We start from the raw sequence: 25,849 nt of genomic DNA, 5'->3' as shown, positions 1-25,849 counted from the left end.
GAAAGATATCTATTTTTCCATTTATTATAACCAATCAGGTGAAAATTCAAGAAATGAAAAAGTTACTGAAATTGGTAATAAAATAAATGGAAAAATTATAGTAAATATGTTACAGTTCTGTACCACATATAATGAAGGCACTCTTATTTTAACAGGAAATCCAATTTCACATATTGCAGAAAATGGATAAATTATTGGTTTCTGTTTTATAATTATTGAATACTTCTCATGTAATTACTGAAGCTTCAATGAATTACTTTTATAATTAAGTAAGTGCATCTTTGTACTAATGAAAAATTACTTAATCTAATATTTTATTAACATAATTACAATTTACAACAAATTTGATAGAAAAAAATAATACGTGTTCTTCAAATTACAAATAAAAATTATAATGTGTACAATGAAAATAAAAACTTGCTTGCACGAGGCAGACTCTGTGCAAGGCATTATATTACTCTTTTCTCATAACATTAACTTCAATCACAAACAAGAGTATTCTGTAAAACAGTATGTTTTAACTATTTTCAAAATAGCAAAAATTCTTTCCACAATTAAAATTTATTATCATTTTGCTTAATTTGAGACAATAATTTCTTTAAAATATTTAGCGTACTTATAATTCTTACTATATACAGTATAAAAATGAACAGTTTATATTGTAATGATAGATTATTATTACACTCCCTCCATCAAGTGAGTACTAAAGCGAATGACCACTTTATGAATAAAAGTTATCAAAATATTTCATTTGAGTTATATCTATATGCATTTATAATGGGTATTAGTATTGTTGATGACGTTTATAGTAATAAACATCATCATTAAATAATAGGCCTATACACTACAAGTTATAATAATTCTTTAACAGCTAAGTAATTTTAAACATATTCATAGAAGCACCTACATAATTTTTTTTACTAATATTAAACACTATTATCAACACTAATGTTTACTTTTCATTTTCAATAAACTGATTTAGTACAATTTTTGGCATGTCCTGGTATAAATGGTATAGTTGTTTCCTTTTGTAATGTGTAGCATGTTAGTTAACATCACGTGTATTAATGAATTTGTATGTTTGTAGTGTTTTTTGTTAATGAATTTTTTTTGCAATGGCAGAATTTAAATACATAGTTTAGAATAAAAAGCACTGTAGTCAAGCTCATGAAATAGTTAATAATGTATAGTTTTATGAAGAAAGAAGCCATAAAGTTAGGAAAATTAGATGGTGACAAACATGTAATACATATTCAAAAATGTGAAGAAAGAACCATTGCTGCTTGTGGGATTTCAAAATCTCAAGTTCAAAAACTCTGAAAAACGATATCTTCTTAAATTTAAATCGTAGTCATGCTCATTCAGCACACCAAAAACATATAAACAATGTTCAAAACCAGTTAGTGCATTAACAGTTTTGATCTAAGTGTTGCAAGAACAGTTAACGATTTTCATGTAAAACATAATGAACTGCCTATATTAAATAAATTACAAGAAAAACTTCAAAAGAGTATTCAATTTAAAGGTTCTGGAACTGCACCAGCAGCTATCCTGAAAGTGTTAGGGTTTAAGTGACTTAAAACTGATAATAATAGGAAGCTTTTAATTGAGAAAGAAGACATTTGGTGAAAGAGGCTAGATTATTTAAGAAAGAACAGATTTCAGAAAAGAAAAATTTTTTAATTGTTTATTTGGATGAATCATACATATATTTTAATGCCCCATATACAGTGAAGAATTGTGGTCAGATGACAATGATGATAAAGGTGATTGGTTAATCATAATCCATACTGGAGGAGAAATGGTGTTCATTCCACACATAATGTTAACTTAGAAAGCAAGTTCAAAAAGTGGTGACTATCATGACATCAACAATTTCATAAAGTGGGCATCTGAAAAATTAATAACAGATCTTCTCCCCAGTCAGTGGTTAACAATAATGCAAGAATCCAAATGATAGCAAAAGATGGCACGATTAATTGGTTAGAAAAGAACAAAATAAAATGTTACAATCACAATTGTATGGCGTAATTAAATCACATAGAAATTCATAAATAAAGTACCATTTTGATAAAATATTAAAAAAGAAAAAACCACAGGCATCAGATTCTGTGACTTCCATCTTACCATCCCAATTTAAATCTGACTGATACTGGATGGTCGTCTGAAAAGTTAGTTTATAACACAACATTTTTAATGTTAGATATTAAAAAATTATCTGAGGAAAAAATGAATAAGGATGATTGGAAAGCATTTTGCGAACATGTAAAAAAGCTGAAACTGAGTATAAGAAGATTGAAATGCTAATCGACGAAATGATGGATAAATTTATCATACATCTAGACAGTGAAAGTGACTGTTCCGATGAAGACAGAGAAGATGTGAACTTGCACAGGAACTGGACATATATGCAAATTTCAAGTAAGTATTAATGATAATAATAGTACAAACCAAATGAAAACAATTGCCCCCCAAAAAAAAAGAATCTGAAAATTCTAAATATTGTACAAAAAAGTGTAATTAAGGATAGATACAAAATACATTCAAGCACTAGTTATGATTTTTCTAATTTAAAAATGCATCTAAATTAAAATTTTTGTTTATGCAAACTTTATTTATTGAATTATTAATACTAATAATGTAATAATGAATTACAACTAATAAAACATGAAAACGGTAATAAATTAAACAGGCATAAATAAAAGTACAAGGATTATTACAGTTATCCGATTAGAAAGGGATGTAAATGTTTTCAAGTTTGGCAGTAATGCAGTCTTAACCTTCTCCAAGACAAGCTTTTACTTTCATTGAACACACAGTACCTTTTTTAATTCACGTTCCAATTTAACTATAAATACCACAGCATAAAAAAGTAAGTAATTAAAATTAAATATGGTAAAAATAATATGACAATTCTTTCATATCACACACAATTTAATTTTTATATATTTAATAACATTTTTTAACAAAAATATAAATATACACAACTTTTTATTTACACAAACTTGTATATTATTACTATTTCTACATTTTTCATAAATACAATTTTTACCATACTTACTTATCATAAGAAATGCAATATAAATTGACTTTAATTACTTATTTTACTAAAATAATAACAGTATTATTTGTTTCTTAAAATAAATATATACCAGAATAAATTGAATATACTAAAACCTTAATAAAATATTAATTGATTATACCTGTAACAACATACTGAATTAGTAAATTTTTATGAGTCCAATGCATATATATTCAACAATTAATATAGTCTTTAAAAATATGCAAATATTAGACTGGATTTGTGCATCCATCCTTCAATACAAATTTAATGGGGTCTGATGAAGTATTATATTTTAATATTTTAACCCTACTCATAATATTTCTTCTTTTAATGCAAATACCTATTTTGTACTAATTTTTATAAAGAATTGTTTCATGATTCTATCATTATTAAACATTCAGTCATCACATGTTTTTCTGTTTATATAATTTAATAACAATGAAATTTTGTTCATGTAATATTAAATAAATAAAAGGGTGTAAATCATTGATAGTCATCTAGTGATAAAGCATTAAATAATAATTTTTTAGGCATGAAGATGACTGACTAATGAGTATAGACTAAGGTGACAAATGTACACAACGTAATATATATCTAGTTACACTGTATAAATATGGATAATGTTTAAGTAGTGGGAGAAGGGGTTGAAACAGAAGGGATAAAGCTTTTGAGATCAATAGTGAGAGCATAATAGTAAGAAATAAAATGACATTAGAAATTTACTTAATGTATACAGCAAAAGAAAAAGAGAAATATAGAATAATTTGGATATAGTTTGAAAAAAGAGCAAAATGATTGAGAAAATATGAGAGATGCAAATGGAATGTGGGTAAACAGTATGTGGGAGACAGATTACATGCAAGAAGGCTAAACTATATTAAACAGGTTATGGAAAGAAGAGGTATTTCATGAGAAATAGTACAGGAACAAATGCCAGAAAATAATGGTGAAGCTTGATTAACAACCAAACTGATTATTTGGAGCAACAACTGTACATGTACATTATCATAACTTTTATCAAATCTAAATTATTTAAAAATATTATATTAATAAAAAACTATTCCGATAATAATGAAGTAAATCTGAAATTTAGAAATAACTTGCTGATGTGGCCAATGTAGATGATAACAATGTTGTCTACTGACATTATCACAAATTTTTAAGCTCCGTAAGACAGTGAAGAAAAAATCCTCTTTGACTTAATGGTTCCAAAATACCTGGAACAACTCAGAGAGGTGCATCCTCAAAATTTAATGATGTGAAGGTAATTCTCCAATGGAAAAATCCACATTTAATAAACCAATTCTCATAGATCACTGAAGCTAAAACAAAGTTGGATGCAGTTTCACTATACATAAAATTGGCATTTATTAGTGGTTAATATCCATACCGGATGATGTAAAAAACAAAGAAAAGTTATTCAATCAATATAAGCTAAAATTAAAATGTTCAATGGTATAATTAATAAATAAAAAAATCAAATTATTCTGGTATACGAGATGACATTATTTAAAAAAATTATTAAAATATTTACTACTAAAAATTAACACTTATAAAGTATATCACATTAACATTCCTAAAATAATATAAAATACACTCACTGTATTCTTAGATAATCTAAATACATACAGATTAAAAAATTAATAGTAATAATAAACATAATATTACCACAAAAATTCAATGTAAAGGAGATTAGGTTATTTTAAAAAAAATAAAGGTACCAGTAGTGATAACTGTTTGTAAGTAAAGGTCATTGAAAGAAAGGAGAAGTAGAAGGATTAGGGCAAATACATTTGATGCGGTCACACGCTGAACATAACCACTTCTCAAGCTAAAAAAAAACAAAAAAACACCGAAACCAAAAAAATATAAAAATAAAATTCAGCAATAACCAAATACAGACACCATAATAATAAAATATAAATTAACTACATAAGTTTATATATGAAAAACACAACTGTAATATTTTTTTTTTTTAATGAAATATGATATTAAGCAAAATAATTATTTACTTTATTATTATTATTATTCATTCATATATAAGGAAAAACATTTCTGAGGTGATATAAATAAATAATATGCATGCAGGTTTATAAAAATAAAAAACATGTTCATGATTAAAAATAAATACTAAGTTTTAGTACTAAATATACTGAATATTTTTTGAAATATATAACTTCTTTATTCTTTTTCTAGCTAAAATTTATTATAATTAATTTAACTGGTATTATATTAAACTGCTGTAATGTTCACATCTTTTGAAAAAGCTAAAACAAGATAAAAGAGCAGTATTAATGCAGGAGCAGCAGTTTATTCCTTAATGAAAGACATTTTATGTCTTTGTGTCTATAGTCATTTTATGTCTATAGCAACCAGTTTTATTGAAAGCAACTCTAATTGAATTCAATACTTCAACTTGGTGGATAATGCATTACAGCTACTTTATCTTTCCTCTAATGAAGTAGATGTACATAATCTTATAATATTTAAGGTGTATGATCTATATATTTAAGATACAAACTGGTCTGAATTTTGAACAGATGTTTCTAAAACGCTTTTAAATTGTTACTTATTTTTTAATTTAATTTTATATGGACTCAAGATAAACACCCATTATATGAATCTCTTTTGAGTGATTTTTTTTAATGCTCATGCAATTTACTCAAAGCAAACTAAGAAACATTAAATCAAATGTTACCAGCTATAGGTACTACAAAATAGAAAAAAGAAACATAATTTAATATTGTGAAGATCTATGTATTCTCTGCAAGAAAATTAAACACACTGTCTCAGGGGATAAGTTAGTTTTCAAAAGGATTAAAAAAATAGTAACAATATCTTTATCCAGTGAAAAAGAAGAAAATGCATAACATAACATGCTTAATAAAAAGAAATAAGAAAATATGATTTTTTTTAAATAGACAGGTGTCATGTTCTTAAGTCTGTGAAACATGTTAAACAGTTACTGTGCATAAATTATGTAACAAATTATATTAAAATGAAAGTAAACTCTTTAGTTCCTGTTAAGGAAATTTCACACACATGACTGGAATCATGAATAGTATGAAAAACTTTGGAATGGAAGTGTTTTTATACCAGTTGATCAGGATATCCAAATGAAGAAAATCTGGTTTTTGTTTGGCAAACCAATACAAATAATTTCTTGAAATTGGAACAAACGCTTACAATCCTATATAACATAACCAAGAGTAACTAATTTTTCTTAAGAAATTCAAGAATAAACCCTTGAAGGATTTATTTTCAGGTGGAGCAGGCTCTCAGTATTGATAAGGTACATCTTCATTTTTTTTTTTCTTGATGATACCACATAAGATTGAAGCTTGTTCGTGGGATATCGAAATGGAATTTTTGTAGCATATGAAAAATGCCATACCTGACCAGGATTCAAACTCGGGACCTCAGGATGAAAGGTCGAAATGCTACCACTTTGCCATGGAGATTGGCTCTGCATCAAAATTCTGGAGAAATATATTGTTAATGGTTTTAACAGAATCACTTATTGTTAGTGGTGAAGCAACTTCTCATGTTAATGGAACTGTGGATGGCCACAATATATAAATATGGGAACAGAAAACAACTTGCATGAACATTGTATGAGACTAGCCAATGATGAATATGTTACTACTTAAGTTTCAAAGAACAAGGTGTAAAGTATACTTTTCTATACAGTCTAGCATGACAAGGGATAATGAATCTGACGTATTGGAAACGTGGCTATGAAAACAGGAATGATTAAATCTACTATAAGATAACTGTCCATTCCATCTTCATAACAAAAACTTGGGTAGGATGCATAAATTGTAATGAAAAGGCTTAATGTGGTGGCCATCTTCATCACCAGAGTAAAAATGTTAATTTTTCTTATGGGGTTTCATGAATGTTAATGTTAATAAATGTTGATGTTTCTGTGACTTCATTCCACACTGATCACACGGACTTTAAAAAATTGTATCATCACTATAAATAACAATGATCAAACTATATCTGTAAAGGTGGTTGAACATACATAAGCCTACATAAAAAAAAATTGAGTTTAATTAGTAAATGTAATATAATTTAGAATCTCTTAGAATATCTAGAACATATAAAATAATATTCCTTGAATTTACGTATAACCCAATAAAAATTCTGTTTCTTATTATGTTTAATTTAACAATTTAATATGTATTTTATGAAAATAATCTTTGTTTCTTGTTTATCATTAAATGATATCTACAATCGCTAGCTGTGGCAAAAATATAAACAGCATTGTTACTCAAATGGTTCAATTTTTTTTTAACTTTGGTGACAAGAACTAGTTCAATAAAGCAACTTTGGCTTTCAACATTTTCTCATTTCAGATTCTCGAATTTATAGGAAAACTAATAATGTCTCAGAGAAATGATCCTTCAACTGAATTGTATGAAAGATAACATGCCTACCCAAAACGCCTTTAACTAAATATTGCTGGTGTTTATTAATGGCTAATAAAACAACAATCCTACAATTATAAAAAAATATATGTATCTAACAAAAAGTAATTAATTTTCTTTCATGCAAAATACAACTTATTAAATGTTTCACATCAGCAAGTGATGTCAATAAATTTATGTTTTTAGTTAAATTGCACGAATAAAAGACAGCTGCACAAGTATACAATAAATTTTTCTAAAAATCAATTTACTTAATTTTTATTATCCATACAGTTTTATGGAAAATATATCTTCTTGAGAAAAAAAGAAAAACAATGGGTAAAGTTTTTACAAAGTAAAACTAATTTATATTGTTTTAATGTTTAGCAACCTGCTGGGTTAGCCTAGTAGTTGAACTTATCGCAAAATCAGCTGATTTTCTAAGTCAAGAGTTCTAATGTTTGAGTCCTTGTAAAGGCAGTTTTGCTTTTATATGGACATGAATAAAAGACGCCTGTGAATACCAGTGTTCTCTGGTGGTTGGATTTCAATTAACCACAATGGGAAGGCAATGGCAAACCCCGTAAAACCTGCCAGGAAAATTCCAAGGAACTGGAATCACAATGGTTTAACACGACGGTGGCAAAAATTTATTTAACGTTTAGCAAGGAAATAAAAAGTAATACAAAAAGATAGACAATTACATTTTTCAATAAAACATAAAATCTATGTACTTGATAGTGGGCTAGTTTTTATTGGTGTTTTTTGTAGGTACAAAATGAACAACAGCAATTAAAAATAATTAATGACATGCTTAAGAAATTAATATTATAATTGAATAAACACGAAAATATAATAAATTTAAAGCAGGTGAATTTTCACATGTCATACATGGAGAGTGAATAACACTTTCTTAACAAATCAGGTTTAAATTTAATAAAGCCAATTTTATGACTTTATAAAATGAATATGCCGATTATTAATTAGTTCTTATACAATATAAATGAGAGGCTGATTAAATTCAATTTCAGAACACCTCTCAATTAAGAAAAAATACATCCTTATGGTAAGAAAAAATTTAATTGGACTTTTAAAAACTAAATGAATATTTAATGAAAACTGAAGAAACAATGCTAATTTAAATTATGTTCAATATTTCTTTTAACATGGTCTACCACAATCTTAATACATATTTGGAACAAGTCTATATTTAACATAAAATTACACATTATTTTATTAATTTTAAGTATTATGCATGTAAATATTTTCTTAAAAAGAAACTGTTTTTTTTTTCAATTTTCCATCTTTATATGCTATACAGTAAAAATGAATTCATAAGGAATAAAATTGTTCCTTATTCTATAAGAAAAAATTTTTACGTATTTTAAACAAGGGCTTCATTATTATACTTTATTCCAATAATATAAACAGAATTCAGGGATGAACAAAATACATTATACTGAAATGTTTATATATGGCTTTACAACTAACAGATGACATTCTGTTTACCTGATTTAATGAAGATCTTATTAATTTTTTCTTTCAATTTTCATAAAAAATAATAGGGTACTTGAAGTTTTCATCATTTCAAAAAATGTAATTTAATTTAGGTCTTGAATATAAAAAAACACTAGATTTTTCTGTAAATAACAATTTATATTTGTTTTATATTAATTTTTTAAAAAGAAATTTTAGGCGGTAAAAGTTAAAAATTTAGCACTGTCCCTTTTGTCACTGTGCTTATACTTCTGTCAATATTTTTACCAATAAAAGTATCACTTACTGTACATAACTTAAAATATTTTTTTTTTAAATGAATAATCAATAACTGTTGTAACTATTTTGTTCTTAATGAACACGCATCAAGACAGAATATTGTGATCGTAATATGTAGAAAGAGGATCAATGATTTGAGCAATTCATTAAGGATGGCTGTATGAATATGTTTATAAATTTCAAGCTGTTCTAATATAATGAGATTTTATACTTTATGATTGAGCTATAAGCAACATTTTTAAATGCATTTTTATACTAATGAATGCACGATCGAATGAATTGTACTAATAAGCGTATACTAATGAATGAATCGTTACTGAGTGCGTTGTTAAGTTTATGTAATAAATTTGTATATTTACTTGTGTATAACTAGATTTGAGCCATAAGATGACCAGAGGTAAGGTGTAAAATTTTGAAGATATAAAAAATTATGTTGTTAAGATGTAAACGTTACATGGCCCAATTTTTGCAATAGAAAAATAAGTCATTCCTATTTTAAAGAATATACAAAATTATTTATACACAATCTAACATACTTATCAAAGTACTTATAAATGTCTGTGTTTCCAAAGCACAAAATTGCAATCAATAAAAATTTAAAGAGCTTAAATGCAGAAGATTAAGGAAAAACAATCTTTATGCATTATTACAGTTCCACATATACAAAACATTCTCACACACAATTTAACATTATCCTCAACCCTTTTAACGCAGGCAATTAAATACTCTGAACCTACTCACATTGGCAGAGTTAGTTAATTTATTTCTACCATTTCATTTGGCCATCATCAATCCAAAAAAAGGAAAAAATGCATAATTTATAAAACTTTTTGAAAAGTATCAAGACACTTTAAAAGCTACTTTGTAGCTTTTAATATTATTTAAAAATTTAATTTCGCAAAATATCTACTTTAATTCACATATTTATTTCAAGTAAAAAAATGTAAATAAAACAAAAGTATAATTAAAGCATTAACGGATACTATTTATATATCAGAATGAATTAATACGAGTTTATTAAAAAAAAAAAGACTGAATGTTTTCAGTGACATGCGGTTGGCAGCAATGTGTTCCGCATAACCTTCTCCGTAACCCCATGTATTGGATTGTTGATATCTCATTTAGTTTTTGTGTTATTGTTATTTGAGTGCAAGACATGTTTAAGTGTTAGTAATGATTTTTGTAATGTGCATTTTTCAGAACAACGATACAATGTAAAATTTTGCATGAAACTAGGGGAAACTTTTACAGAAACTTTTCAAGTTTTGAAACAAGCTTACAAAGATGATGTTCTGGGCCTTACGCAATGCTGTGAATGGTTTTGATGGTTTAAAAGTGGTCGTCAGTCAATTGAAGATGACCCTCGACCAAGAACTTTCAACTTCAACTAATGACACATATGTTCAGAAAATCAACGATCTGGTGCATGCAAATCGCCAATCGATAGTCAGAGAACTTGCAGAAAGGGTAGGCATCTCGATTGGATCATGCCATGGCATTTTTAACAGAAAAATTGAACATGCATTGAGATACAGCAAAGTTTGTTCCTCGTTTGATGGTCGAACAGCAAAAGAATATAGAGTGGACAATTGCTGGCAATTCCTTAAATAAGCCGATGACGATGAAATATTCATGCAAAGGATAGTAATAAAGAGACAAAAGCTGGGTTTCCAGCTACGACATTAAAACAAGAGTTTAATCATCAAAAAATTGCACATTATAAGATCGCTACTAACATTTACGAGGTCTGTAAATAAAATAATGAAACTAGTTTTTTTTGGCTGCCAAAGTGGCAGCATTGTAAAGTTATTAGTAAACATATGGTTGTATGAACAGCAGATTTATATTACGTATTAATATTTTTAGTCTACTGTTGCCATGTTAGACGTAAACAAACTTTTCGGGAAACAAGTTTTTGTTGTGCGCTACAAAAATGAGTGATACTAATTATGAGCAATGTCGTGCAATAAATTTTTCTGTAAAATTCGGTGAGAATGATACTGAAATTTTTCAAAATCAAAAAGGGCATACGGAGATGACACTCTGTCACAAGCTCAAGTTTTAGATGGTTTAAAGCATTTTCAGATGGCCCGGAATCAGTTGCTGACGATCCATGCTCTGGAAAACCGTTAATGCCAAAAAACAACGACAGTGTTGAGCGACTCATCAGAGACTTGATATTGTACGATCAGTGGTTAACTGGCAGAATGATTACAGAACAATTCAATTTGAACCATAACATAGTCCATCAAATTTTGACAAACGAATTGTACATGAAAAAAGTTTGTGCAAAATTGGTCCCAATAAACCTAACTGTTGAACAGAAAAACAATAAGGTGGAAGTGTGCCACGATCTTCTAGAGTGAATTGAAACTGATCCTGATTTTCTAAAAAAATGTTATTACTGGTGATGAATCTTAGGTATTTGGGTACGACCCACAAATAAAACCCCAGAGCAAGGAGTGGCACACTTCAAACTCACCATGTCCCAAAAAAGGCCAAAATGAGCAAATCAAAACCATGCTAATTTGTTTCTTCGATAGTAATGGCATTGTCCATAAGGAGTTTTTGCCTGTAGGACAGATTATAAATCAATATGTTTATAGAGAAATTCTTGAAAGACTGTGGAAAAGAGTTGCCCGCATGAGACCAGCCATCACAGACAACTGGATGCTGCCATCATGACAATGCACCTTGTCACACTACACTCTCCAATTAATGAGTTTTTGGCAAAGAAAAACATTTATAGTTCATAAACCACCTTAGTAGTTCATCAACCACCTTATTTACCTGACGTTGAGTCCCTGCGACTTTTACTGTCTTATTTCTTTGTTTACAGACCTCATAAACATGTTGCACTCAAATAACAATAACACGAAAACTAAACAAGATATCGACAATCCAACATGTGGTTATAGAGGTTATGAAAAACACAATGCTACCCAACTGCACATCACTAAATATCTCCGTTGGTATGTAATTAAAAAAATTTGGTCTTTTTTAACAAACCTTGTATATATATACATATATATTATATATTCGCAGTATGTTTCTGCATTTATGATCATTCCATGTGGCAAATCGATCAGCAGTATGCCAAACTGATCCAAAAAACTGTGGCCTTCAGTTTGCATCCAAATGGCTGTGGCTTGAACTTTGTCAGTCTGGTTGGTGACTGAGAATGGTGCCATTCACTTGACTGCTGTTTTCTCTCTGGCGTGTAATATGAAATCCATGTTTCATTGCCGGTAACAATAGAATTAAGGAACTCATCACCATTTTCTGTGTAGCGCATCAAAAATTCTAAAGCAGATCCCATTCAAATTTTTTTTTGATATTCCATTAAGATGTGCAGCACCCAACATGCACAAACCTTTCTGAAGCTTAAATGATCATGAAAAATGCGACCAATAACAGCTCTTGAAATATCAGGATAAAGATGGGCCATGTCAGAAATTGTTGAGTGATGAATCTTTTCTGATTTCATCATCAACACGTTTCAACAAGTCTTTGGTGATTATCAAGGGTCTTCCTGAATGTTCTTCATCATGCACATTAATTCTGTTATAGTATTTCTAAACCTTTCACACCATTTTCAGACATTTCTTTCATTCATTACATTATCACCATATTTCTAAACCTTTCACACCATTTTCGGACGTTTCTTTCATTCATTACATTATCATCATAGACAGTAACCAACTGCCTATGAATTTCAGCTGGCTTAATGTTTTGATGGTTTAAAAAATGTATGACTCCTCGTATTTCAATCGGCAGCAATATCGATGATCCTATTCATTTTATAATGTAATAACTCACACGAAATCAAAGCTACTGCAACATGATAACTTATAGGCAACAATGCAGTGTGTACATTACTAGTGTAGCCATGAACAACACAGGTTCGCCAACCTTAAGGAGAGAAATTTCCCAGCAGTCTTTACTTTAGTGATATCCCTCTCATATATATATATATATATATATGTATTATTTTACTGAAATAAATCTTTTTAGATTCACATTGTTCCTCAGTACTGTTAAATTATATTTTAAATTCTATAATATAAACATTAGTAATGTACATTACATTATACAGTAATGTAAAAAAAATTACATCATGTAAATAATTATTTTTATATTTTTAATATGTAATTTAATTAAATAATGGAATCATGTTGAGGATGGGGATCCCGCTGACGTACTTTATCAAATTAAGGTAAAATACATCTTATCTAAATATTCTTTACTAGGTGGTTTATATTATAGAATTTAAAACACACACACACACACACACACACACACACACACACACACACACACACACACACACATACACAACACAGGGTCAGTGTGAAATTAACACCGTTTTAAGTATTACAGTTTACAGTTAATAGTAGTAACTGTTTATTTTAGTGACAAACTAAAATTAAACATCCTCTTTGAGTTAATGATAGAACCACAACATCCAAATCCTTTCTTCTCCTGCAAACATATCTGAAAATCATATGCTACCTATGCTACTCTCCTCATGTTACAGCTACTTAAATTTTTAAATCTGATAAAACAAATGAATATCAAACATTTTTATCACCAGAGTGAAATGCTTTAAACGTTTATTATGAACAAATTTTTGCTACAACAGAAGCTTTTCTTTTTCAATTAAAATTTGTTAATTTTAGTGCAGAAGAAGAAAAAAAGAAGTAAAAATATATTCCACTACACACGATGCTCATTAATATCAATTTTGAAATATTCTTCATATACAGTAGTCACACTTTCATTGTTAATTTCATCTCATTATATTCAAGTGTAATTATAGTATAATCCTTTTAAATTCAATACATAATATAATTTCACTCCAATTTTTTTAATTTTCTCTATTTCAATTAAGTATATACATTTTACCATTACTTTAAATAACAAATGTTATTTTTGACTTTAATTATGTACCGGATAAAATAAACTTTTCACATTAATTTTCAGATGAAAATGATTAATATTAAAATAATTTACAACTTTTGTAGAATACTGGCACATAATTATGTCTTAAATCTTTTATGCAACTATTTATATAAATTTTTATTTTTTATTTGTATAGTTTTTATGTATAAATTTTTGTACAAAAAGTACATATAAGATATGTTAACTGTACCCATGTTGAATCTTAAAAACTCCAGTTCTAATCATAAAATGTTTTAAACTCATAAAGAGATAAACTTTTATACTAACGTATGTTAGTGGATTGCATATATTTTTTTGAATAAATATTTCCTTAAAAAAAAAATGTGTTTAATCAGTTAATACAGTGTTTTAATAAAATTTTGTAGAATAATCAGTGACTATGTTAGAAGAACAATAAGTAACAGAATCATAATTCTCATGCATTTAGTTGTATTGATTTCAGATTTTAATTTAAAATAATTAAAATAAACTAACTCTCGAAGATTTTTAATGGCAAAAATGTTTTAAAAAACTAAAATGCTGGTCTACTTTTACTTTGCAGGCCAACTAATTATATAAACAAACACTAGTTTATTAAATTTTATTAAAAATGTTTTTCGGTCATTTAAAGATGAAAAACATTAATTTAATGAATTAAATCAAGAGTAAACAAATATTAATGAAAAACACAAAGTAATACTGAACCATGAGGTAATATATTTATTGTTATTAAAAAAAAAATATTTAAAAAATTATAGAAGAAATTCATCTCATTTACATTTAGCAGTACAACAAAAAAAAAACTTTAAAAAAATTTTAGCAATTCCTATGGCTTACATAATTTTCATAAAACTAAGTGGAAACTGAAATACAGAACTTTTCTAAGCCACATACTTAATTAGCTCTGAAAAACTCTTTTGAAAGCACAATTTCTAGATAATCTGAAATTGGATTATTAAAAATTACTTTTCACTTTATTAATTATTAATAAATAAAATTTTAAAATAAACTAAATAAACAAAGAGAACAAAAAAAATCAAATATTAAAAAAGTATATATATATATATATATATAAAACCGCAATATTCAATTAGTACATGCCAAAATGCATTCTTGAATATATGTAAAGAAAAAAAAGAAGTCTGCACAAGGTTAATACTAGAGCTAGAAATAAAACTTAATAAATAATTTTATTGCACTATATTATTTGTTGAATAAAATGGTAAACTAACTATTAATGTTATTAGTTACAATTAAAAAAGCTAGCTTTCCTTATTAGATTACAAAGCAATCTTATTAGATACATGCAAAAAAGCTATAAAGCATATATCTACATTTTAATTACAAAGCAAATTATTTAAATAATTTTGTTTTTATAAAACTGCATAAATAATGTTTATAATGATAAATTTGAAATATTATTTCAAAACAAGTTTCTTTGAGAACATGCCAAATGAAGTTTTTCCAGTAGACTACACCTTCTTCTAGTATATTCCCATTAATATATTCACTTGCCTACAAGAAAGTATATACCTCCAATTGTTGATTATAAACAACTTCCTAACTTTCCCATATCTCATTAGACTAACTTATTTGTTACTATTTGCTAACCAACAAATACAATTAACTTACTGGCTATTGGGCTAGACAATAAGATCTTAATAAATTTTAAAAATGGGATCATGAATTAAAAAGTCCTTAATCCTTTGATGAACACAGTTTTTACAGTATCAAAAGCACTTCAACCTGCACAATCATTTTTTAATACAACAATAAATATTTTAATTTTAAAATTTTTATTTGTTCAAGCACAATAAACTAATGATAATTAAAAAACTGGGAATGACTGTTTTAATACACGTTATTTTTGTGCTTAATCCCTTCATTTCTGACAGTTAGTCTGAACTAGGTTAAACCACATCATCCATCCACAACCTTTGAATTCTGCCCTAACATTACTTTCTTCCCACTGTCACTGTATGTAGCCATTAATTAATTCAAAAATTACTAAATAAAAATTACAACTTTTTAAAAAGTGCCAGTAGTTTAAAAGCTGTGCTTTAATTACTGTCACTTTAATATTGTTTAAAAAATAAATTGTTTAAGCTAGTGAAATGAGAACTCAAATTTTTATCTTTGTAAAATGTCAGATTTATTGTATGTTAATAATTTTCAAACATTTTTAAATTATAATAAATTACTGTAGAAATATACATGCCAGTTTTATAAAATTAATTCTGAAACATGTCATATGTTTAATTTGTTCTGATTACTGCTTGTTTTTGATAGAATAAAAAATTTTCAAGATAACTATGAAACATTATCGAACATAAATTTTTACATTAACTTAATAAAAATAAATAGTGATATAACAGGAAAAAACAATAATTATAAAATGCATACAAAATGGAAATAGAAGACTAAAGTATAGCTTGAGGATTAAAAACTAATGTAGACTGATTACATATTGCCTAGGAAATTAGATAACTTAATTGGAAAATGCACAGCAAACAAAAAATGTTGAACTGCAGAAAGGAAGAATTAAATAAAATGAAAAGTTTGCTAATGTAAAAAAATAAGTTTGCTAATATATATATATAAAACTTAAAATTTTGATTTCCAATTACGCCAAAAGCAAAACAACTGCCAAATTTTAATTACATATAACACTTAGCGGTGGCATTTTGAGATGGGTCAAAGCAAAGAATCTGATATTTGCATTATACAATTCTGACTTCATAAATTTCTATAATTTTTTTTTTAATACTAAAAGAAAATATGAGCAAATAATTTTTCTTGTAGCTCCAACAAAATACTTAAAGAAAAGACTACACAGAGAACAATCTTTATTTTAAACCTGGAATGATAAAAATAAAAATATACTCTCATCAAAGAATTGAAAAATCATAGTTCATATTTAGTCATTTAATTTACTACTATCTTTATTGACAATTACAATTTAGCACTCTTCGAAAAATACTTTCTTTTTTTAACGAAATTATTAATAATTCCTTATTCAGCTGAGAAACTGTTATGTTTCTCTCATTTTCAATTAAATAATAATAATACAAATAAATAAATAAGAAATCCAGCACTGCTTGAAAAAACCAAGTCAATAATAATAAAATTCAAAAAGAAAGAGTAGTAATAATTCTTAAAGTAAAAAGAAGCATGCAGATTTTTTAATTAAAGTAACAAATATACTTACTCCAACTTTTCTAAGAAGATCACCAACGATATTCATCGCAGATATTCTTGTCGCAGGTGACATTCCAATATTCTGAGCTGTTTAAAACACAAAAATATTAAATAATTCCTGAGTCCAAACGAGATAATTAAAGCTTTTTACAAAGCATGACAATTTAAAGCTCCTGTGAAACCTAAGCACCAGTATATTTTAGGGTTGGCAACTTAATTTTACAATGATTAAATATATTTTTCTATATGCCACTCCAGATATTGTTTATCTTTATGAAATCAGGAAGCCTAGCACTTCAGCTACACTACATATACTATAATAGGCTGAAAAAAAATTCTCAAGTCAGCCCGCAGTTAGCCTATCATCTAACACAAAGGAAAAATTTGTTATAGCATTGAGGCCCTGGAATTCTCAGAATAAAAGCTCTAGCAGCATCAGATTTATACCTCTCTATCCAAAACCAATAATAAGGAAGAAAAAATGAAGCATAATGAAAGACATAAGTGATAAGAAAGGAAGATCTACTCATCAGGGTTGCCCAGAAACAGAATTCTTGTTTAATTCAAAATAGTTCAATAATTAATTTTACTTGATCACTAGTTTTAATGATTTTAAAAAGGAAGGAAAACTACAGTGCTTATATTATTTGTCATTAGTATATTATATTGATGTTCTGATTTCATCTTTCTTTATTGTTTCTATTCAAGATCTAGTATTTCTGAGATCAGTGTTAATGTTATTTCAAATTCAAAGTGAATTACACTATATAGTAAAAATGCAATACAACTCATGAAAAGATTTTCAATAGGCCTACAGTACATTCAGTATGTCATTCACAATTCCCTGAAGCCAGGTAGGACAAGTCCAATATGCTAATGTGACTACAACGCATTATGTCTGTTTAAAAACACATACATTCTAACTTAATAACCTACAATCAATCAATTCTTTATTTACTGATGACTAAATATGAAAATCTAAATTTCTCAATTTTTCAAAAAGTAAAGAAATTTATTTCATTCTACTGTATATATTTCAGAATATTATCCAAATTTCAAATTCAAATAATTGAACCAAATTTAATAAAGAAATAAGAGTTCATTAATTTCAAGAAAAATAAATTTGTATATTTAAAATATTCTATTAGTAAATTGGTCCAGATAATTAAAATGTTGAAGTAAACAGTATTCAGATTTAATAAGGCTTTACTAGAATATATAATTATAGATTTTACTTTTGACAAAAGTGATTAAAAAATCTTAAAACATTAATACACTTATGATTTTTCCCCCCTTTTCTAATGTTATTTTTGTATTTCATACTCATATAATTGATTGGTAGTTAACTATTCTGTAAATAACTTCATTCCAAAATGAACAAGCTGGAATTTTTTTCACTAAAAAGGAAATGAACCTATCTTTCTTTTTACCTAAAATACACCACTTTTCAAAATTTTATGTATTTTAAATAACTAAGTCTATTAGAATATCTCCCAAGTTCTTATACAGTTAAATCTCGCTACTGTAAACATCAATAAATATCATCATTTATATGATGATATTTTATTGGTTCTTTCACTATTATATTAACTAAGGTATTTTAGTTCTACTGCAAGAGATAAAATTCCATCTAGGGCAGCTGGGTATTTATTTGCTGTAGCAACAATATTTTCCTGCTCATCATGATTATTTTTCTAATTATATTATTTCTGTTTGAGATAAAAGTTAAAATGAATACAATAATAAAAGCATTTAAACTACATTACAATAATAAACACAATCAACTGTCATGTTAACTGGTACAGGTCCAGTTTTACTAACCCTGCAGTTATTTTAAATATGGTACTGGTTTTAATTCTTGTTTGAAATGACAGTTCATTAATTGAAAAACAAGCCTTTAGAGTCCATTATTTTACAAAGATAGGCCAAACTATATTTTCATACAGAAAAATGTGATTTTCTAGTTTCTATATGTGATATTTGTTTAATGGATTCATATCTGTCAATCACAAGAAATTCTATAAGCTTTGGTTTCATGATCAGTAATTTTTTTAATACCTTTCTAGTTTACTAATTTCCTAACCTTCAGAAAGTGTTTCTTAATGTAAGATTAATAAACTTTCTTTATCTTCTGTATAAGTGAATGAAGAAAGATAAATTCTTGAGTTAGTAGAGTTTAGTCTTCCGCTCAAGAGTGTCTTTACAACTGTCCATTAGCCTTCTACTTTTTTCAGTGATTTCTGAGTTGCTGTTTGCAGCCATTGTTTTCATTAGTTATTGAATAAATCTCTTTTTCTTATGAATGACTGGTAAACAAAAACTGATATTTTTTGAAGAAAAAAAATCATATAATTCACAACTTACATTGGGGGATTAAACAAGTTTATGTCTATTAAACAATTTAGTATACCCCAGCTCATCTACAGGCATGATATACATGATATATTCAATAGAAAAAAATTTAATACTTTTAATGAAAGGAATAAATTTAAATAGTTTCACAGACCATAATTCAAGCAAATTGATGAAATAGTTTTAGATTAGCTTTGACAAATGAGGAATTCAAATGTTCTAATAATAAACAAAAAAATGAATACCAAATTCCTCATAAAAAATTTACAGTTTCTGATGATTAACAAATTCAAGCAAGATTCACAATATTTTGTTTGAAACAAATATTAAAGCTTATAATGTTGATATAAATTCCACAAATACCTCTTTAATAATTACATGGGCTCATGTAAGAGATGGTTTTAAGGAAGACAATATGTTCAATGCTAATGAAACAGAAATACTTTATTATATAATGCTTCCCGGATAAGACTTAAAAAAAAGTAAAATAAAAATGTGTTAACTGAAAAATATCCAAGGAACAGCCATATTTTAGTCAGTGCAAATATGTCAGGAATGAAAAAAATATCCTTTATTAGTAATCGATAAGCCAAAGAACGTGAGATGTTCCAAAAACATTAAAAATTTACCAGTAAAGTATCAGAAGATATTTTTCATAAGAATAAACTAAGAAAGGTTAAAAAAATCTCTTATTGATAAATAACCTAGCACATTACTGATAGCACTTACTGAATTAGCTACATTAAAATCATTTTCTTTGACCAACATTTATATAAGTATTCAAAAGCTGATGGACTACTGCCATCTAAAATATATGAAAATTTACCACTGGAAGAAAGCTTTTTAAGACAGTGACGACACCTCAGAAAAATATTGATTTATACAATGTTATGTCCCTATTGAAAAAAGTATGGAAAAATATAACTATAACATCAATAAATAAATTCATTTCAAGATTGTGAACTTGTTCTAAACATAGACATGAACAATACTTATCATGAAGAAGATAAACTTCCACTAAGAAAGTGGATCACACAATTCAGTACTCTGCAGTCTCTTTAGAGAAAAAATATGGATCTTTAATGCAGGGGTTACTTTGGCAGTTTTTAGCGACAATGCTACCACAGTGGAAACTGAGTCAGAGATATTATCACTATCAAATAAAAAAAGCATTAAATACTTTTTGGCTTATTTGCATGTTTCCAATAAAATAGCGAAAATGAAGATTTACAATGGCCGGTCATAAATATTTAAAATAAAACTTTAGATATATATTACAAATTAAAACGGCAACAGCTAAACATTACTAATTATTTTAGTCAAGCAAGAAGTTTTCTCAGGACTGTCAGTCAATAATAATAAAATTACTTTGTCTGATAATTCAATAGAATTTATGTGGGATGTATTATGTGTATATTGATTAAATGTTTCTTTTTAAAACTTTTTGTTAATAGCATAACAAAATATTTTACTTACAACTACATTATTAAAGGAAATATTTCCAGAAGCTGATATCTTCATTTCTCTCGGAATCAGTATGCATTTTTTTTTCCACTAAGATTTTATTTGCATAATGACAATTTCTACTGAAGTTACTTTGCATTAAAATTCTAAAATATTGCCACAGTGTAAAAAATAATTTAAAAAAATACATAGACTTTTAAACAATCTACAACAAGAATATGTTGTAACAGAAAAAACAATTAATTACTTCGATGCTCTAAAAAAGAGATTTTACAGTATTAGTCTGAAAGAATAATTTCAAGCAAACACTTCTACATTTGGAATAATAAGCAAAGATTAGAATAGTTTGTAGTAGTAAGTAAAGTGAAGCTATTAAAAACTGATATTTTTTGCTGTTATAATGAGATTCTTGTTACAATGAGTTAAATACAGATTTTACAAGTCAATATTTTGTTATCCAAGTGCACTTTTTACCTATTTTATACCTTGGGACAATGTTTTAAAATTTAAATGCAAAGTAACTCCAATAGAAATTTTCATTAGTTAAATAAAATTTCTATGAATGTGATTAAATAAATAATATTCCTCATAAACATAAAGACCTCATAAACATGAAGTATTTACTACAAGAGAAGTGAAGATATCAGGTTCTGAAAATGTTACCTTTAATAATGGTAGTTTTAAGCAAAATATTCTGGTTAACAGTACACTATTAAAAAACACATTAAAAAAATAATATTCACAAAAAAAGATGTTAATTTACACAATATACTATCCCTAAATGGTAAAAACTAAATTCTGTCAGGGTTCCATCCTGAAAAGTTGATAATAAGATTTTTTTTTTTTAATTATGGTAATTATTTTCACATATTTAACCTTAAAAAATACCTTTAAATAAGATAGATAAAATACTACATAAGCAAATCTGTAAGTAAGGTTTTCAACGGGAGCTTCTAACACACAATTTAAACAATTAAATTATACCTTTTTAAATATATTTAAAATCTATTAAACAGAAGAGTCATTAATTGATATATATCTTTCAGTCTTAATACCACCTTCATTCTTTATTATTATTATTATTATTATTATTATGTATTTTATCCTTTACATTTATTAACAATGCAACATTAAAAAAAAAAATAATCACTTCTGCTATCTGATCATAGAAGAAATGTATCGATCACAAAGAATGTATTATTAATTACATACACATTAGATTTATCTCGCATCAAACACCCAGCAAAATCAAAATAAAAAAAATAAACATGCAATGAACATGCTAAAAAATCTAACTTATCCAATAAAAAGATAATTAATAATTCATTTTTCAAATTTTCTCATTATTAAAAACATAAGTTCATGCATAAGATAACTGTAAAAAAAATAACAAAGGAAAGATGCAAACATAATTTACTAAAATAACGCTAAAAATAAGGTAATAAAAAAACAGAAGAAATATAGCATAAAAGCAACTTTTTATTAAATTTTAGTATTTACAAATAACACGTTATAAAACAAAAGAAATAAAATAAAATTGCAAAACAAGAAATAATATCAATAAATTACTTATTTTAAATTCGTATTCATTTTAAACATAAAAATTTTAATTAATAAATACAAAAACCTAATCTCAAAACATCAAATTTTAAGAACTAAATAATTTTCAAACAACAAATTTTGTTTTCTTTGCAATGAAATTTTTAAATATTTTCACTATCATAACATTCAATAAGCTAAATATCATCAATTTTAATATACTATTCCATTATTAATTACTACTTACTATGGCAAACTAAAATTAATCAAAATTTACTGAGAAAAAAGTATGTATATGAGGGAAAGTTAAAAAGTAAAGTGAAATTTTTATTTCTCTTCCACTCACATGTATCGCAATACTGATTGTTTTGCTACAAATCATAATCACATATAATCTGTGCAACGGAAGGATCACATCATTATAAACTGTTTGCGTTTAAAAGTCAATTTAAAATGAGTGGTATTCTCTCTGCTTGCACAAAGGAAGAAATTCAATAAGTAATTAAGTTTTCTCAATTTAGGAGTAAGACCAGCCAAAACTATTCACAGAATGCAGCAGGAATATAATGAGAGTTGTTTCACTAGAAACAAGATTTACACATAAATTGATCATTTTAAAAAAGCTAGGATTTCTCACACAGAGAAAACTTGCACATGTACAGTAAAAAGCTGATGATATTCTGGGATACAGAAGATCATTCACCGCACTCACAAAGAATAAACAATGAATAATGAAAACTACTGTGAAATATAGTAATCAATGAAGGCAAAAATCAAGACTAAACCTTTTAAAAGATAAGATTTTTTCTTCAGAATATTGCTCATTTAACCAATAAAACTATCTTTTGCCTTCAAGATTTCTGTTTTTATCTGCTAGACAAATCACTATATAATCCAGTTCTGACCTTTCTCCAAGCAATTTTTATCATTATGTCCCAATGAAAGAAGAGCTACAAAGAAATCATATTTGTTTTAACAAAGAGGTCATGGAACAGTTCAAAATAAGGTCACAATATACCAAAATGTACCTTCCAGGAAAGAATTCAAAAACTTGTTTAAGTATAAACTGAGAACATAGAAGTAGGAGGAAATTATGTTTGAAAACAAAAATATTTCACTTTAGTAAGCGCAGATAAAAAATAAGGTTTTTTTAAAATTTCACTTTACATTTTGAGTTTCCCCAGTAAAATATACAGAGTATTAAAAAATAATGAATACGAAAATTAGAAGTAAATTACTCCATTAAACAAAAAAAATTGTATTTTTAAAAGCTGCAATTAAGAGATTTTTAAAGAACTAACAAAAAAATAATTAATTTTGCAAATAAAGTATGATTGATACACTCAGCACTAATCATGCAAATTGTGAGAGTATTATGACAAACCTTTTGCTCTATTTTTCTACTGTAAGGATCTTCTCCAGATCTAACCAAACATCAACTCTCACATAGAGAATTGTTTTCTAAACTGTCAAAATCAAAATAGCTGTCTGTCTACATTAACTGAAACTGAGGAAGACTCTTCAATATCACATCAAAAGCTAGGGAAGGATTTAACACAACAGAGGACTTATCAAAAGCAAGACAACCAACATAATGCAAAATGACTACAGAACTTTCAGTTTTATTTTAAAAATATGTAATAGAACATAAAACTGAATTTTACATACAAAAAAAAGAATATTGAAAAATATTAAATAAACGGCAGAATGATATCGCACAGTAAGATTATAATCTAGTAAAAATTAAGTTACCATAAATAACATTTTAATAAAAAGATTAAAACACCTTGATATTTAAAATGATGTTTGAAATTTATTGAACTGAATTTCCAAATGGAGTGAAAGTATACAAGTGCTGAGTCAAACAGAGTTCTCTCCAAGGTAGAAAGGGAAAGTGCACCATCAGAATTATACTGACTTAATATTTCATGTAAGCTTATTTAAAGCACACATATAATCACACAAACAGAGAATACTGAATTAATACAAGGTTATGGTCAAGCAAACAGGTTATATCAAGTAATGATTAATATAGTTTCATGGCTGGAATTTAGGACAGTAACCTAGCAAACAATAAATAATAAGAAAGAGGGAAATTAATTAAAGGGAACAATAATTTACCCTTCCCTAAGCTAATGCCTATCCTCTAAGATATGACTAAATGTCATATTGAAATTAAATATTATGTTATATATTATTATTATATATTTTGTTGTCTAGATAAATATAACTTTTTTTTTTACTAACAGGTGAAAAAATAAATTAACATATTACCTAACAACATAAAAGGCTGCATAAAAACACGAATAACACACAAACCGAAGATAATTAACAATTTGAACATTTCATCAAATTCAAAGCAGTTACAAAAGACAAGGATTTAATAATAAAGATATAGTTTTGAATTTGTTTTATACTTGGGAAAATAAATGCAGAACACAACAGGACTGGATAATCCACGCATCATAAATTGTAGCCTATGAAAAATTAAATAAAGTTTGATCTTAATTTTCTCTTTAAGAAGCAGTCCCAAATAATAATTTACCAGTAAAACAAAATTAACATTTTTTTAGAGAAAGATAAAAATAAATTTTCATTACTGCCTCATGGGTGGTGACAATAAAACAAGAATTTAAAACAAAAAAGGACTCAACTTTCTAATTTATATGTTTCACAAGAAACTATGGAACTGAAAATTTTCCTAGAAAGCAGGTAATTCCAAAACTGAAGAAACTTCCAAAATAAATAACATAATTTATGATCCAAAAGTAAATTCTCCCATAGTTGTAAAAGACAGAAAATAAACTTTATTGATTAGTTATTAAACAGATTGCAATCAACTGTACTTAAAATTTAATTATTAATGTATATAATCACTCAAATTTATTATTGACAAATGTAACTCAATCTACATTATTTAAATTCAGAACATTAAAATATTTTCCTTAACTACTTAATATATTTTCTTCTCTTAACTAACAAAGCAACAAAATATAGGGAAATATTAATTAATTGTTAATATTTAGATGCTTTTTACAGAAAAAAAAAATTTTAATGACAAAATCCAATCAGAAAAAACTAATAAAAAAAAATCATTCTAAAA

General features: G+C 26.7%; 1 protein-coding gene across 6 annotated transcripts in view; it reads right to left on the bottom strand.

Moving 5' to 3' along the window:
• LOC142329663 (nuclear distribution protein nudE-like 1-B) overlaps nucleotides 1-25,849 on the bottom strand; it is an 89,292-nt gene that overhangs the window by 32,223 nt on the left and 31,220 nt on the right. For 5 of the 6 annotated variants that reach the window (XR_012757561.1, XM_075374332.1, XM_075374337.1 and 2 more), the window contains one exon: nucleotides 17,402-17,478. Coding sequence is in view for 5 of the 6 variants with exons in the window: in XM_075374332.1 (XP_075230447.1) it covers nucleotides 17,402-17,478 (77 nt within the window). In the remaining variant the exon portion in view is untranslated. Of the gene's footprint in view, nucleotides 1-4,771; nucleotides 4,896-17,401; nucleotides 17,479-25,849 lie in introns of those variants that run through there. The other variant, XM_075374336.1, reaches the window with a different exon arrangement.

Source organism: Lycorma delicatula, chromosome 9 (genome assembly GCF_047948215.1).
Source record: "Lycorma delicatula isolate Av1 chromosome 9, ASM4794821v1, whole genome shotgun sequence".
NCBI classification, from domain to species: Eukaryota; Metazoa; Arthropoda; class Insecta; order Hemiptera; family Fulgoridae; genus Lycorma; species Lycorma delicatula.
This window is presented reverse-complemented; position numbering and strand designations above follow the sequence as displayed.